The following is a 17,677-nucleotide window of genomic DNA, read 5'->3' as shown; positions in this document are numbered from 1 at the left end:
TATACAGGTTTACATGAGATATTGTGCTATATATGCTCAGTGTCAGACTGAGATTCCTTAGGCCCACCAGATAACATGATTTTGGGGGCCACCCTCCAACTAATCCTAGACCACTGTTCCCTTCAAATTTGCATGACTTCTGGAAGACCATTATTGCGATAGACTGGGCCCACCGAAGGTTCCACTGATACTATATATCCTACAAACTAATATACTGTATATGTTATATTTGGCCCCATAGCAGTCAATGTATATAGACCGGGCAAGTAATTGTACTGAGGACACTAAGTTGATGTTACATCTTCACTCTGTCTGTTTTCTCTCTTCCTACAGATTGTCTACTTCACGGCCACGTTTCCTTATGTCGTCTTGCTTATCCTTCTTGTCCGTGGTGCCATGTTGCCAGGTGCTTCTGAAGGCATCATATACTACCTTAAACCTGACTGGTCCAAGCTTGGGTCTGCCCAGGTAAAAAAAATCAAGTGTTGAGCTCTGTCTCCCACCGTTCCTATGACATCATCCATCCTAATGCTATTGTTCAGCCATGGCCTGATGATGACAGAGCTTTTATCTGGTCTCCGGGGAAGAGCCTTTATCTTGGCATCTCCAAGTAGATCGAGAATTGTAAATTCTAAAATATCCCTTCCAAGCAGAAATTCATCAGTGACAGATTCTTCTACATCATTTCATTAACCTATTAAGGATCTGTGTTACAAGGAGATGCCTCTGGCTTAATAAATCACCCTGTGGCGCTCTATGGCTGACTGAGCAGAGACGTATGTGAATCCATACTTGTCTGCTGAAGATCAATCAGTAAAAAATATGCAAATCTAGTCTCCTGGATGGAATTAGGAGAACAGAGTGCACTCTGTACACCACCCTATAGAGGGCAGCATCCTTAACATCATGAACGACTCAGTTATAAAGTCTTTTAATCATAATGTGGATTTAATTGCTAAATCAGTATTTCTGTCCCAAAAGGAACAGATTCCCAACTATGGACAGCGCTGTTTCGGCCTATTGGGCCATCCTCAGCATAGTGTAGGGATACTGATTTAGCATGGTGAGAGACTATAGACCAGGGTATGGGGGCACTCGTCTCACCATGCTAAATCAGTATCCCTACACTATGCTGAGGATGGCCCAATAGGCCGAAACAGCGCTGTCCATGTAGGCGAACACTCTCCCTAATGAAGATCAATCATTACAAGGGGTGCTGTCACCGCTCCTAACATGTCTGCTTTATTCAATGATTCTATTTCCAATACTTAGCACTCTGTTTTGTGCTGTTCCTCTGTTATTCTTCCTGGAAATGCAAAAAATAAATTGGTGTTACCTGTTTGGGCGTATCCCTATGCACTCTATTATCCAATCAGAGCAGTCAGTGTCAAACTCTGTGAAGACACAGCTCTTAGCAAGGGCAATGGTAACACCCAGCAGTCAATTTAATCATATATTTCTAATAGGAATAATAGAGGAACCGCACAATGCAGAGTTCAAAGATAAAATGCTCCCAAATTATTTTGTGAGGAATAGTAGTTACCGAACCAGACATGTCAGGAGAGGTGACACGTTCTCTGTAGAGAGGACCTTTCACCACCTCCACCATCTCATACTCTTCGCATCCTTCAGTAGGTGGCTCTCCACTGATTCCAGTACAGTTGGAACTTCTTCTCTAGCCCCCACCATTCCTGAGCAACTTGTGCTCTTAGCGTCGACAACCAATATGCTAATTAAGTGCTCTAACGTAAAGTAGGTGGTCCTGGGCTGGAGCAGATAGCCTGGCACCACCCACCTGACAATAGGAACATAATTTTGCTGAAACTAAAATAAATTATTGCTCAGGAATGGTGGGGACTAGAGAAAAGGTTCCAAAGGCCCCAGAATCAGTGGAGCATCGCCTATTGAAGAATGAATAAAAGATAGAGTTGGTTCAGGTGGTGAAAGGTCCTCTTTATAGTGCACCTGTTCTGGTAAGCTATTGCAAAACTGTAACGCTCATCATCAGGTTAATGGGAATTGTGGTTTGGCACAACTTGGAGAGCCATTTTGAAAAGTCTTTTACCTCTCTCTGTTATTCTTCTTGGAAATGCCTAAATGAACTGATCACTGGGTGTTACCGCTCCCTTGCCAATAAGATGTAACCTTATACGTTCTTTCCATTCAGTATGGAAATTGTCAGAGTGTGTCGGGACCTACCTAGATGATACGGGAGTGGTAATATTCATGGAGGAATAACACTGGAACAGCAAAAACAAAAATTTCTAAGAAAATCTTTGAAATATCTCAGGATTGATGTCAGGTCCTCTCTAAAGCAGGTCATTTGGGCACTATGCACACGGGTACTTTATCATATGTCATTCTTCTCTTTGTCAATAGGTATGGATTGATGCTGGGACGCAGATCTTCTTCTCTTATGCCATAGGACTGGGGGCCCTCACTGCACTAGGCAGCTATAATCGCTTTAACAATGACTGCTACAAGTAAGAAAATATTATATATATGTCTGTAAAACCTGCAATCTGAATGGTTGTTATGCACAACAACATGTTCTCTGCCATAGCAACCAAGCACTTTAACTGTAAATTGGAGGCCGACTTCTCTGGATGTAAACCAGAATTCTTCCATTCACTGTCAGCAAGCAGAAATCTCAAGAATGGAATTTTTTTTGGAAAACAAACTACAATAGGCCTTAAGATATTCACAATAGCAAAATGTCAGCAGGGGAACGAAACAGTCGTCTAGGAGAACATATTGTGGGACACATAAATAAGTCCAGTGCGTGCCCCACTTGTTTTATGGCCAGGAATATATTTTTCCACTGTCCCCCATAGTTCATGCATTTGGCGGACAGCATTCATTCCCCGTATACTGTGTGGGTAGAGGAACAGTACATGGAGTACCGAATGAAAGGCGCTGATGGGGTAGAGTGCTTGTCCTGTCCCCAGCCAAGTGAAAGGCATCTGTGACAAACACTTATCCACTTTCTGAAGTACCAAGGGAGATATGAGGCCTAGAAAGCCGCTCCATAAACTCCACCGTAATATTAAAGTTGTTTCCTGGCCTAGGGGTAAGATGTTAATGGCCTATAGTGATGGACCAGTGGGGGTCCGACTCCTGACACCCGTGCTGATCAGCTAAGCACTGCAGGTAGATAGACCAATGTAAGCTATGAAGAGACTGAACACTGTGGACTCTTTAAGCAGTTGATCAGCAGTGGTGGAGCGAGTTGGACCCCCACCAATCTGATATCTAGCCTCAGTGTTTTCAGTGAATGGGCAAATTCTCAATTGTCTAGATTAAGAAGCTGCAGATCTATCAGGTGCATGGTTTGTTACAGTGTATCAGGGATCTGTCTTGCACAAATTGTGCAGCAAGATTTACCAGAAGATAAATAACGGGGTGCAGTGACTACAGTTGCACCTCTTGGGGAAGCCCATTGGCACCTCTGGCACAGGAGTATTCCCATCCTTAAAGGGACTCTGTCAGGTCCAAAATGCCTTCCAAATAAGTGCCATGTAGGGGCCTTGAATAGGAGTATAAGCATACCTATCACAAACTGATAAAGCAAGGTAGAAATGACCAACTTTTTAAAGACAAGAAAATCAGCCTGCAAGTGCAAAAGGGTTAGAACGTCATTTACAGAATTTACCTAGAGACTATATTATTATATATCGTAGCCCGACACTGGCCCTTATCTGTGAATGATCCCATCATAGACTTGGGTCAGAGTTGTCTGAAGGCATATATGTTAAATCAGGCCCCGTCTCCACTGCACTTGCAGGCTAATCTGCATATCTATTAAAAGATGATCACTTCAGTTTGTGGCCACAAACATGTGTCTGCTCCTATTAAAGGCCCCCACCAATTAGACACTTTTCACCTATCCTATGGACATGACCATGTTGGATCAGAAACTGTCCCTTTATGACACTTTAATGACACCGGAGCGAGCGTCTGACAGTAGTGTTATGTAGTCAAACCAGTAGCCATACAGAACAGCTGTTGAAAGGAGAAACCTGTAAGTTGGGCTAGAATGACATGACAGCTGCGGTGTATAATATGGAGGGGCCAGGCGGCAGTGTCCACGAGGGGTGAGCATGGCTCCTGTGGAAGGATCAGTCCCCACCTTCATGGAAGTCATTCTTGGCTCAACAACTGATACTCCTATGTATTTTAAGGGATGATGTCACTGTCTTAGGCTTAATTTACACTAGGTCTGAAAGAAGATCCGATTTAACTTTAACCCCTCTATCTCCAAGAAATACGGTAAAACACATGCAACAAGCGATATTTTTGAATGAAACCATTTTGGAAATATACCTATATGTAATAAAACAACCACTGCCATGATGCACAATACTAGTACAGTCAATGCAATAGAAGAAGGGGATTACACAGACACATAATGCTAAGGTCTCGGGCTCTGCCTACCAAGTGTCATTTATAATACCATTGCGTTCTTATGTGACTGGGGGCCTTTGGCCCCCCTCAGGAACCAGAATGATTGGTACTTCAGTATCCCCAATAGCTACACCTCTGAGGTTTCATAGCAAATATGGGTCACCTACTGGTACTAGTTCACACTACCACACCCTCACCTTTGTACAGAAGATCCTACCTTTAAGCAGACAGATGGTCCTCAGGCCCATTCCTTCCTTATCTCTTAGATAAAGTGGGACCTTATGCAGGTACAACACACTTCTAGGTCAACATTTGGGCCCAACTCTACAAAGACTGTGTCTGTAGCCATTGGGTTGGTCTCCAGTTTACAAATGTCCATTGGTATCAGCCATGTGTTCTCACCAGCTATGTCTTTCCTCACAGAGATGCCTTTATCCTCGCACTTATTAATAGTGGGACCAGTTTCTTTGCTGGCTTTGTGGTCTTCTCCATTCTTGGGTTTATGGCCAATGAACAGGGAGTGGACATTTCCAAAGTAGCAGAATCAGGTAAGTACCATGTGGTGAAGTGTGTTTCTGGGGACCTCTACCTTCTACAGTACACTGAAGCCAAATTTTAACACCTCCATTGAGCTTGTTTGGCCCAAAAAAGAACATTTTCGATGTTTCTTTGTTTCTCCTTTTCCCATGGATGGAAGATGAATGGATTGTATCTATTGTACGATTATAATAACAGTGAACAGTTTTTATAATAAAAAAATGTTTTCTAAATTCAGGGCCTGGTTTGGCATTTATTGCGTATCCTCGGGCAGTGAGCCTGATGCCGGTGGCGCCTCTCTGGGCTGCTTTGTTCTTCTTTATGCTGCTTCTCCTTGGCTTGGACAGCCAGGTAAGCAACCTTTTAATTCATTATAAGTGTGGATTGAGCCAGTATGATCAGTGTGATTAGCAGACAGAAAGTGTTTGATTCCCCTGCAGTGCCTCTGCAGGGGAGATGAGGCATTACACAGTTCTTATTGAAATTCGTGGGTACTTTCTTTTTCTGTTTCTCTATTAAAAAACTAAAAATCTAATTAAATAAAAGTAGATCTGACAAAAAGGAAATCAGTGGGCTGTAAATGTAATGCACAAACATGGCAGGTCCTCCAAGGTGAGGGCGCTCTTTGTAGCCACTATCAACTCTAGTCCTGCATTGATGGACTTCTCTATTATATAGATGTATCATGTATCCATATAACATTTTACTAACCTAAGACACTATGACCATCTTCTACGGAGGACCTACTGAATATAATATCACTTACACAGTTTTATATATATTACTACAGTTTGTCGGTGTGGAAGGATTCATTACCGCCATCCTGGACCTGCTTCCAGCCCGCTATTATTTCCGCTTCCAACGAGAGGTAGCTGTGGCCATTTGCTGTGCAGTCATGTTCCTCATTGACCTCTCCATGCTGACGGAGGTATGATATATACATCATATATCACATTACATCATATGTATGTATTACAGATTTCTACTTTGTTTTATATATTCACTTGTTTTGAGTATATACTAAACAGTCCTCTCCATTGTGTTAAATAAGGTCAGTATAAGTACTAAATATCATAGTCAGGGAAAGCGAGCAGATTTTTTCATCAATGTTTTTAATATCCTCAAGTATTAGCATAGGATCGGAAAACTAAATCTAATATTTGGAACAATAGCCCCTTTGGTTGTTTTGATCTGATTTTTGGCTTGAGTATGTTTTATTGTTTGCATTACCTACATATAAACAGGGTGTACCATGGAAAATATCAACAAGGCCTTAGGCCAAGTTGGGTTGGCTATAATAGGGCCATGCACTCTAGTATTTGTAATACCCACACCCATGCCATTCTACATACCGGTATTTTGGCTTCTGTGATAAATGGGGCCAAGCTGTAATACCAGACACAGCCCATGGACGTATCTGGAATGCAGCCATGTTTTTTTGATCTTAGATGTAGAACCGAATTGTTATGCCACCTAACGTTACACTTATGTCTTTGCTTCCCAGGGTGGGATGTATGTTTTCCAACTGTTCGACTATTACTCGGCTAGTGGAATGACCCTCCTGTGGCAGACATTTTGGCAGTGTGTGGTCATTGCCTGGGTTTATGGTAAGTCAATGGGAAACTGCGATGTCAAACATGAATTATTTAGAAGTTCCTCTGGCAACCCTTAAAACTTTTTTTTATGGTCATTGGAAACTACTACTCCATTTATGTGATTGTAGGGCACCAGAGTATATACAGTATATACTACATGGTTTTAGGGCACCAAGGCTCTGGTGGCTCTTCAAGCTTTCATGGTAATTGAGATACAGACTGAAACTACAATGTCCTACTATGACCGGTCATGATTAGTGGTCAGAGTTATAGCTTGAAGATACTGGTCCATATAAAGTATATTGTTGAGGGGTGCCAGTGTTTGGGTGGTGCTGCAAATCATGGTAATTGAGCATGAAGTTCCTAACATGGTCATTTGGCAGAACATAGATGAAGCTCCTGGTCCATCTACAGTATTCGGATGTTGGGTGCCAGAGCTTGTGTGATACTACAACTTATGTTCATTGAGCAGATAGATAGCTGAAGCTCCCATTCCATCAATATGGTTGTGGTGTGCCAGAGCTGAGGTGATCATGAACCTGTCATGGCCCTTGAGCTGAAGCTCCTGGTCCATTGTTAGGGTTGTAGAGTGCCATGGCTTGTGTTACTACAGAAGTAGGAAGAATATTAGACCAAACATCTTCATTATATGCTTTCTTGATATGTGCATACATGAAGCTGTGCCTGGTGCTTGAGGGGGCTCAAATGTCCCTCTGCCACATTAGAGGACACAGTATTAAAGGCCATATTAAAAAAACAAATAAATAAATAAATTGCATCCCAAGTTATGCTTATAATTCATGGTCATGCTGGAGATTTTGGTTCTCCAACTCTCACCATGTGTGATCCATATTTCATATAGACTGACAGATCAATTCTATTTACAGTGACTCCTACCCAGAATTCTCCAGTCACTTCAGAGGCAGATGCAGGAGCTGGAGCGTGAACGGCTGTTGGCTGTCATCCAGAGCATGCGCCTCTATACCAAAACTCTATCTTAATATAGCTCTGTCCTTGGGATTTGCTGAGCTATAGAGATGCCGCAGAGCATCTCCTAGACCTAGACTGCCTTCATAATGCCAGATTGGTCACACTCCTGTACAGAGGAAGGGCTCATTTATTTAATGTGTTAGCTGGAGGTCTTCCATCTAATATATATTACCAGTAGAAGACCAGATTAAAAGGGATTCTCTAGGAATATAGAAATATGTCAAGAATTACAGAGCACTAGACATGCCGAAGGTTCCTACTGTTGTATCCATTGAAAGTTTAATTACAGAGAGTCCATCTTAATTACACTTTCAGGGTAGGAAATACATATATTATGTACAATATAAATTATTCTCAGAGAAGATACACTAGGTCTAAAGCCAATCTATACCGTATGTACATAAAAATAAGTTCTACCGTCATAAACCACTACCATCAGAACTATTCCCCCTATGACTGCCACCATCATAAAGAATATGACCACCATTATGTCCACCATCTTAAATACCACCATGAGCAACATCACAACCATCATCTTCACAATTACTATTAAAGCAACACCATCACAACTACCATCCCCACAAAAACTTTACCCTTACCCAGATAAAATGGAGGACAAAAAAGAATGACAAAATCACAATCTGCCAGTTTTGACCTTCCAATTCTTTTCTTATCATCAGGTGCTGATAGATTCATGGATGATATTGCTCGTATGATCGGATATCGTCCTTTCCCTTGGATGAAATGGTGCTGGTCTGTGATTACACCTTTTGTCTGCATGGTAAGGCTACATCTATAAAAACTTGTTTAGGACCTTTGTATATAGTGAAGAATAGAGTGAATGTGTGGGTACCGTTGGCTCCATCTTCACAGTTGTGCCCTCAGGAGGGCCAGTTCTCCAATTGCCTGTTCTTCATAGTGTTTAATAATTGACGGCTGCCCAATAGGTGGGACATGTGGGTGGACAGTCATAATGAACCCTGTCAATTGTATACATCAGTCCAACTTGTGTCTACAAGGTCTGGTAGATGAGGGCTCCACCTGTTGGGAGGACAGGGTCTCTTGACCCTTGTCTATTTAAAAAAAAAAAAAAAAAAAAAAAAAGCAGCTCTAAACATTTTATGATATCCAACACTATTTGAGTCTTGATCCGGTAATACCTTTCACTATGATAGGCCTGCTGTTAAGGGGGCATGGTAGGATTTGTAGTTTCACAACAGCTGGAAAACCGCAGGTTGGAGATCAATGATCTACGATGTCTTCTGCTAAAGGCAGCTGCTTCACACCACTTGCTCAGATCCTGAACAAAGAAGTCTATCATAAGCTGCAGCTGTCCGAAAAAAACCCTGATCACTTCCATGAATGTTGTCATCAAACAAGAACTCATGTGACCTCTTCTTCCTTGAAATAGATATTGTGTAGCCTCCTAAAACAATAAAAGTCTCTCAAAGTGTGAACTGATTTCTAAACATGTAAGACAATCTTTGCTTTCATGGAGAATGTATGTCCAGAAATTGTAATTGCTAACCTACTTTCCTCTCCGCAGGCCATATTTATCTTCAACCTAATAAACTACAAGCCTCTGACGTACAATAAGACCTACACATACCCTTGGTGGGGTGAAGCGATCGGCTGGTGCTTTGCTATGTCATCTATGCTTTGTGTTCCTGTGACCTTCCTTTACAAAATCTCACGTGCCAAGGGGTCACTAAAAGAAGTAAGTGCATTTCTCTACTGTACATTGTTTAGTTTACCTGTAGATCCTTTGGGGTTCAATTTGGTCCCCCCAAAGGAGAGAAGGATGGTGGAGGGGGACACAGTAATGAGCCTTAGTCAAGTCTAGCAGAGCTTACAATACAATAGATAGATGCATATGCATCTATGCTGCACAGCTAGATGGTGGGCCCTTAGTTTCATCTTATTTAGTGGGCTCAATGTAAGCTAGTCCTAAGCTTGGTTCCTTCTGCTGAATTTTACTTTGGAGGACTTGTTCTGTCCTAAATTACACAGGCAATTCCCCTGTGGTGGTGCTGAAGGAAGAATGAACACTTACTGCCATGTTTCTCAACATATTATAGTTGATCACTGGGAGTCACATCGGGAAACTTGCTATAGGGCTTTTGTCAAGGGACCCTTCTGTAAATGCTAATCTTGTACCCAACAAAACGCTATTTATTCAACTTCATCTCTCTATTTTTTTAATAAATTGGAAAAATAAACTTGCATTGTCCTGGAAATGATCTTATCCTATTTGGCCATTAAAATTGTGATAATCTTAACGTAAAAGAGTCTACAGCCCAATGTATCTAATAACCATGTTGATATTCATTGACAGCGTTGGCATCGTCTCACTGAACCCATCTGGGGAGCTCATCACTTAGAGTATATGGCACCGGATCCAGATGTCAAGAGCTTGACTAGCTTGAGCCCTGTGTCGGATAACAAGGTCATCATCTTCGAGAGTGTTATGTGAATTGAGCGTCTACCACCTGCGATCCTCTGTTTTACTCCCATCCTAATCTCCCTCTACCATCAATGAACCACACCCAAAAGTCCAACCCCCCCAAAGTAAACGTTTCCACCTAATGCTGACTCAACAAGATGTGAAACAATTGTCCCATACCTTTTGTAAGAAAGAATAGTGGTGATGGAGGAGATGTGAAGAATTTGCCACAATGGTGTCTCTTCTACTTCCTAGATATGGTCTCTTTCAAGAATGATCTGAAAATGTATCCAATGAACTTTAACCAATTTGTGTGATGGAATACCAGCAAAGTTTTGGTTACAAAGTGGTTTTTTGAGGTTTCTAAGAGGACAGGTTGTTGAGATCGTCCTTACCAATAGTATTGAGATTATTTTCCTGGTAGCTGGTAGGACACCATCCAAGTAACTACCATTTCTGGTCAGGAGGCTACAAGTGTGTTAACCCTCTAAGCACCTTTTAATAACTAATGGTAGATACTTGAACTCCACAAGTGAGGTATGGAGAATCTCGCCAACCTGGACGTATATCTTCTGTACCGATTTGCTTTACAAATAGAAGGTTTGGAAGAACCTAATGGGAATCTCCATGCCAAAAGCAGGATACATAGACCAGATACCATTGAGTAATTCCAGATTTACAGTTTAGGGGGTTTGCCAAGTGCTTTTGGGATATCAAACTAAATCTCTGTCTTCCTTTACTACCAGGAATGCTCATCCCAAAATATCCATCAAAACAAATAGCTGGACAAGCACCCATAATGCACTATGGCATGTCACTTGCCAATGTAAATAATACTGCTGTTTGGAGGGATTGCTGTGACTTCTTGGTGCCAGCAATCCACACAGGTTAGATGGCAAGCTAACGCGATTAACCCCTTAATATGCCAGCTTTAAACCCCATCCATGTACCCTCTGAAGGAAAGCAGGTGAAGGTGACCTGGTCATTTCACTCGCATCACTGCAGACAACAGCAAATGCTGTATTTGCACTTTTTTCTTTTTTTAATCAGTATATTTGTACATGCATGTTGTGTGTACAGGTGACCCCCCCCCACCAAGGACGCCACCGGTATTAACAGACCTGTAAAAACACTAAATCGCTGCTCCTTTTAGTATTCATCCCTGCTTAGAAGGGAGTCTCTGCTGCTATAGGCACTGCTGTGACCGGCGTCCATTTTGTGCCTCTAGAAACAGTGAAACCTATGCATCAACCAATGCAATGATCATGAAGCTTTGGAATATATATATTTTTTTTAAATTTAGGGAGTGTTGAAGCAATGTGGGACAAAAACCGCATCAAAGACCAGATAGGTCTGAACGGGAACATAGACTGAAAACTTAATACATCCCATTAACACAAGCCCACATTTCTTCTTTACATGTCCTGCAGTGAAGATATATGTAAGATAATCCGTCCATTATTCTCCTGACAGACACACACATGACAATATGGTGCACGCCATCTGCATACTTGCCAACAATGACGTTACAAAAATGGGTGGGGTTATTCTAAACTGTGTTTTGGGGTCCTCTACGATAGAACGGGGGCTTTGATTAAAATATTATGCACTTTGGGATGGAAAGGTTGGTAAGTGTGCAGCGAGTATCAGTACCGTATGGTATGATGCTTCATGGGAAATAACCCAAATCTACAATATTCACCAAAATACTTGAATTCTAGAATGGAATCTGATATCTTCAGATACAACCTAATATGCCTACTAAATAACCATGAATAATGGACTGGACAAATCTATGCTTCCCCTCCCAGCATCCTTAGCAGCAGAATTAGTACGCTCAAGAGCTTTTTTTAAGAAAAAAAAAAAAAAAATGCAAATTTCTAATTTTGTTATAAATATTTTTGTGCCGCAAAATGTAATTTTTTATTTTTTTGTTGATAAAACATGTATAGAGATAACGTTTTTATGAAGAAAGTATGAAAAGTGCTAAATTTTGTGAGTTTGGGGAAAAGGGAGGAAGAATGAGGGTAACCTTGTGTGGCTTTTGCTGTAAGATATAGCCAGCCATGACCATATAAAGGGGACTTAGGATTTGGCGGTGATAAAGTAGTTTCTTCGACAGTTAGGCCTCATTTTTATAAAAGGTGCAATAGGCCTCAACTGTTACCCATAGCAACCAATCAAAGTTCAGCTTACATTTCATAAAGTGCTTGGGAAAAAATGAAAGCTGCCCTGTGATTGGTTGCTATGGAGGGTTGAGTTAGGTTGCGCCTAATGATCAGTCATTAAATCCTTGGACCCTTTATATGTTCATAGACTAGACCTTTTTTTTTTTTCTATGGAGGTTATGTTGCCCTATCAACCAATCAAATTACAGCTAGCACTGACTAAGAAATCAAAGAAGGATTCTGATTGGCTGCTAAGGGCAACTGCTCTTTTCTAGGTCTGCACTAGATTCTATAGACAAGTCTAGCTGTGGTAATCAAAGCAACCAATCAGAGACCAGCTCTTACTGTGCACATGAAAGCAGGCATCTGATTGGTTGCCATGAAGAACACTTATATTTTACCTCAGAGCTCAAAAAACGCAAACTTTATTAGCACAACTCTAAAAAAATAATAAAAAAAAGTCATTTAGGAGAATATGTAAATTACAGAAGTTTTAGGGAAAAAAAATGCAATAAAATCGTGAGGCAAAAATCTAAACGATGAGAATGTGAATGGATATTTTATTCCCTATTTCCAGAATGAAAACATTTTGTCTCCACCTCCCATTAGAGGCAGACATTTTTACCAAATCAATGGATGAAGTACATAAACGTATTGTCTACTTGACAAAGCCTTTTTGTAAAGATGGCCTCCTAGGATAGAGCAGGACAGGCTGAGCTCATGGCTATATAGGTTTTCTATTTAGTTTAGTATTTCCAGGTATAAAATGGCTGCCAGGACTCATAGGGAAGGCCTGGGCGTCCTGTCTACCCCGTGACACACCGTGATTGACAGTATAAAGGACAAGCTGCCGATCACTGTGCGTGGCAAGCAAGACTCCCAGGCTTTCCCTATGAGTCCTGGCAGCATTTATACAACTTTATACATCAAAATTGTAAGTCCCTGGGCCCAGACAACTAGGCTGACATCTGATAGCCGTGTTTGGACCAGGAAATATAACCCGTGTGACCGCCATATTTCCCATCCAGACCATGACTTGAATTAACTGAACTCACAGCATCACATAGTGCTATGATATGGCGAGTCTAGTTCATTTGAGCCACAGTCACACCCAGAAATGCAACCGTCACATGAGCCATGGTCCTGGCCAAAACTTGGATGTGTGAATCCAGCCTTAGACCGCTCTATAATTATCAAAAATACCTCACTGCCCTCCGAACAAAATGGCACCTATTCTGATACCTGGATATCATGATAGCGTATTTGTTGCCATTTTGTCCACCAAACCCAAGCACTTTCTTTGCATGAATGGGGACTTATGTAGTTTATCACCTCCGAGGTTTGAAGGATCTGCAGTAGTTTTCAAAAAATGACAGCACTTTTTATGGCTTTTTATTGAAGACTACGGCTAGGTTCACACCTTCATCTGATTTACATTCGGGGTTTCTGTCCCTGAATCCGCTCTGCAGGGAGAAAAGACACATTTTTCGGGCAGAAACCCTGCGGATCCCATAGACTAGAATTTTCTTTTCAAGCGGATTACGTTTCCGTTCATTGGGTCCCCAAGTGGACCTGGCAAACAGAAACCTGAATGCTGGTGTGAATCTAGCTTAAAGAGACTTCTAGACCTCTGACTATCCCAGCAAAGAAATCCTAATAGTATTTTTCCTGGGTTCTCTTTCTTAAAGGGGTTGTACAAGATGGCTGCCTTTTCCCACAAGCATCTCTACATCTGTCTGTGTCTGGTATTGCATCTCTGCTTTATTCACATAAACAGGGCTGAGCCGCAATGACACACACTACCTGTGATCAGATGTGGCGCTGTTTTTGGAAAGTAGCCATGATTAATATTGTAAAGCCCCTTTAAATGCACCGCTCCTGCCAAGATTGATCAAACCCTCAATCATTCACCTATAGGAAACTCTGATACCCTATTTGGGACTCGCTTTGCACCACCGTTGTGAATAACCGGCCAGTTCTTTTCATAAGATCTTTTCTTCCCAGACTGGAATATTTCCGTCTCTTTCTAGTTGTGCTGACTGTGCCAACACATCTTGGGTTATCTATAGGAAATATTGTTTAGGCAGACCGGGTGGAATAATGAGCGCGGTGAAGGAATGCGCCGACTATGCGAGTCTTGAATGAGTCTTGTCGACTCTTCTTAGGTAATGATTGCTATGGCTAAGGTTGACTTAGTGATTGGTTAATCTTTTTATTGATCTCTTCTGTGAATATTTTGCTTCTTAGTTAATTTTTTTTTATTACCTGAAGTCCATTGTATTTTACTTTATAAATAACAAATCCATTCTTTATTATTCTGTAAATTCTGTAATTTCAGCTTTAACATGGCAACTACCTCTCAATGGAGGGTTGGCTCTGAAAGTTGGGGTTCTCCTGAACCAGCAGACAAGTCCTATCTGACTTTTAGGGCAATTCATCGACAAGGCTTCTATGAAAGCCAAAAAAGGGGTTGTATGGTGTTAAAAAAAACATGGCTGTTCCTTCCTGAAACCGTGTCACTGGTCAAGTTAATAGGGCAATACCAAAGACCACCTATAGCCAAGCATGGCACTGTTTTTAAAAGGAAGTAGCTATTTTTTTTCATGTTATACAACCCCACTATGGAATTCTCTGCTTTCCCAAAATCTCAGGGTTGTCTAATATAAAGAAGTCAGTACTGTGAACAGTCGATTTGTCACCCTGGTGTTCACTTATTATCTCTAGGGTAGCCTCAGCCTACCACACATTTCCCTTGACCATCCATGTAGTAAAAGAACATGTTTATGGGTATGGCTTTCCATTTTCGTTTCTAGATGATGGTCCAGTGTGAAGGGAATCCTCTATGATGCCCTAATATAAACAGGGGTTATTCTGATGGGACAATCCTTTTGAGCAGCCTTCTGAAGTCCTTAAGTCTTTGCTGTTGGCTTAGGACTCTCTGTCCTAAACCAGGAGTCAGAATAGTAAAAACCAGTATAACATGTGGCACGATCAGCTAACCCATGATGCCCAAAACATTGCTGAGATTTTGGAAACAAGGCAGAAAATTCCCTTTTACTCATCTTCTCTAGTTGTAGAACAAATCTCTTCCACCTAAGGAGCTATATTTTTTATGACGCCACCATGTTCTTAAGGCTTTATGCACCTTGTATAATATTATTGTAAATAATACTTGTGTTGAGTTTTCTGAAATCAATGTTTTTATTTTCTTGAGTTCACCTTTCACTTATCTTAAACCCAAGCATTGGACACTTTAACGTCCCTCTCCATTGTCTCATTCACCAGCAACACGTGGAATAAGCCAGATTAGACTGAATTTTTAGAAATGAAGCCATTGTGGGTTTTTGGAGTCACTACAGCACTTGGACACTATCAATGGGAACTTTTTTCATTGCGTCCACATCAGTATTGTGAATTTTTGGGTTTTGACTACTTTTAGAAATTTTGCCTCCATGTTTACTGTGTAATGATGTAAGAAGATGGGTTCAAAAGAACTTGGCGGCACCTTAGATCCCTATTTAAAAAAAAAAAAAAAAGCCAAAAACTATTTTCATATACTGTAATTTCCCTCAACTGTACCATAGTGATAGAGCTATGTTAGTTTTCTTTAGGATGTCGATGTGTGATTGTTAGCTATGGCACCGTGTTATCCATTTAGTTGATATATTTGATGTACTGTAGGTTAGGTTGGGGCTGAATGGACTGTTGATAACTTCAGATGAGTTCGAGAAGTCAACAAAGCTTCTTTGATGGCTAAAGTCAGTAAATTGAGGTTATCAGGGAAATTCCTTAACAGATCTAGACCTATTCTAGTTTTGAGCCTTAGGAATATCAACAGTTCAAGTTGAAAATAAGCAACAATGAAGTCATGAGAGCTGATCTTCAGTTGACCTTTCTTCTGATGGGTTATTCTGATTTGGTGGCCACTTTGAGTAGAACTTCCTATTTGGGTTGAGTGGACATCTAATGGATTATCTTTGGGTATTGTCATTTTCTAAAATAATTTATTGGAATTATCATCCAATCGATTAGACTATGACCTATGCAAATTTAACCCAGTCAAGGCTGTCCAATGATTGGTTGCTGCAGATCACCAGATATGATACCCAAGCCTACAGAGATAAGACGTAGTTTGTAGAATAGATAGATTCCTTGTGTTCCTCCATCCAGAGTGTAGGCTTCCAGTAACCTAGTTGTCCCCCAGCTTCTCCTAAATAACATGGTAAGCTTGTTTCTCACAGATGAGGCCTAGTGTTAGTAAGCTCTGCAAAGCCATACAGTCAACTATCGCCCATGAATATACATATGTGGGTTGTAAGGTGCCTTAGACCTTAGTACTTAGTAGACATGACCCTAGTTGTATAATACCCTGCCCTTTACTTGTACTTGCTGTCAAGTACAGACAGCAGGTCAAGTCATGCACCCCATCCCCCCACTGAGCCATTTACTGTAATGTTCCATTGGACAACCCAATGGACATTATCTCAGTCTTCCTGTAGGAGCTTTGTAACATACCTCTGTAATATATCGCAAGGAGCTCCATGCTTTTGCACTGTGATTGTCTGCTAAGTATATTCACTGTACATGGCAATAATAACATTAAAAAATGTGATTTTTTTTTTTTGGAAAAAAAAAGTTGTCTTTTCATGTCTATTTACTTTATATTATCGTATATAGGTAATAGTAATAAAACATCTGCTTTCTTCCAGACATCGCCACATGTCCTTCAATTTGGTCTGGTATTGTAACCCAGTTCCTCCAAAGTGAATGAGACTGAGATACAACACTACTACTATTTTAATCCTGAACAAGCCCTTTAAGATGTTTCAAAATGTAGGCACATGTGACATTGTCGTCTATGTTTGGGTCTAAAATAGACACTTGAAGATGTTGAGGGTCTGGAAAGGGATTGTAATCTCAACAGTGAAACTGTACAAAAATTTCCAGCTGATAATGAGTTTTTGAGTCTAGCTGGTGGTTCTAGATATTCACTAGAAATCCTAAGTTTCTCAACTGTGGGAAGTCAATAGGTTCTCTGGAGATGTGTAGCTATAGCCGGTGCAGAGGTAGCATTTGCTACCGAGCCCTGAAGAGCCTGTACCTTCAGTGAAAGGGCTGAATATATCACTGGTGAGAGCCCAGGCAAGTTAGCCAGGGGCAAAGGTTTCTGATGAGGGTTGCAGCCTCTTTGTCCTATTGATTACTGGGGTCATAGAATAAGGACCCCACAGACATCATACTTACTGATACTAGGACTAAGCAGGGTGCAAACAAGACACAATGCAAAATGCAAGCAAGATATTCAAAAACATGTGCCATGTGTAGAAATACAAGCACTTGTACATCTTGACAAGCTATCAATGAGGTTCTTAAAGAAGACCTTTCATGGTTCGGGGCACAGGCAGTTCTATATACTGCTGAATTCAGCGCACTTGTCGGCTTTCCCGATCTGTGCCCCGGGTAAAGCGCTATCGGTCCTGGTACTATAGCGCTTTACAGTCAGAAGGGCGTTTCTGACACTTAGCCAGGGACGCCCTTCT

General features: G+C 41.1%; 1 protein-coding gene across 1 annotated transcript in view; it reads left to right on the top strand.

Moving 5' to 3' along the window:
• The window catches only part of SLC6A8 (solute carrier family 6 member 8), a 40,267-nt gene extending 24,563 nt beyond the window's left edge, over positions 1-15,704 (top strand). The window contains exons 5-13 of the mRNA XM_075260046.1: positions 334-468; positions 2,380-2,483; positions 4,828-4,952; positions 5,180-5,292; positions 5,732-5,869; positions 6,446-6,548; positions 8,207-8,307; positions 9,073-9,243; positions 9,862-15,704. Coding sequence (XP_075116147.1) covers positions 334-468; positions 2,380-2,483; positions 4,828-4,952; positions 5,180-5,292; positions 5,732-5,869; positions 6,446-6,548; positions 8,207-8,307; positions 9,073-9,243; positions 9,862-9,999 — 1,128 coding nt within the window. The 3' untranslated portion in view covers positions 10,000-15,704. The remainder of the gene's footprint in view (positions 1-333; positions 469-2,379; positions 2,484-4,827; positions 4,953-5,179; positions 5,293-5,731; positions 5,870-6,445; positions 6,549-8,206; positions 8,308-9,072; positions 9,244-9,861) is intronic.
• The last annotated feature ends 1,973 nt before the right edge of the window (positions 15,705-17,677 follow it).

The sequence above is a fragment of the Leptodactylus fuscus genome, chromosome 11 (genome assembly GCF_031893055.1).
Source record: "Leptodactylus fuscus isolate aLepFus1 chromosome 11, aLepFus1.hap2, whole genome shotgun sequence".
In the NCBI taxonomy this organism is placed as follows: domain Eukaryota; kingdom Metazoa; phylum Chordata; class Amphibia; order Anura; family Leptodactylidae; genus Leptodactylus; species Leptodactylus fuscus.
The sequence above is the reverse complement of the archived record's forward strand: the minus strand, read 5'-3'. Positions and strand labels throughout refer to the sequence as shown.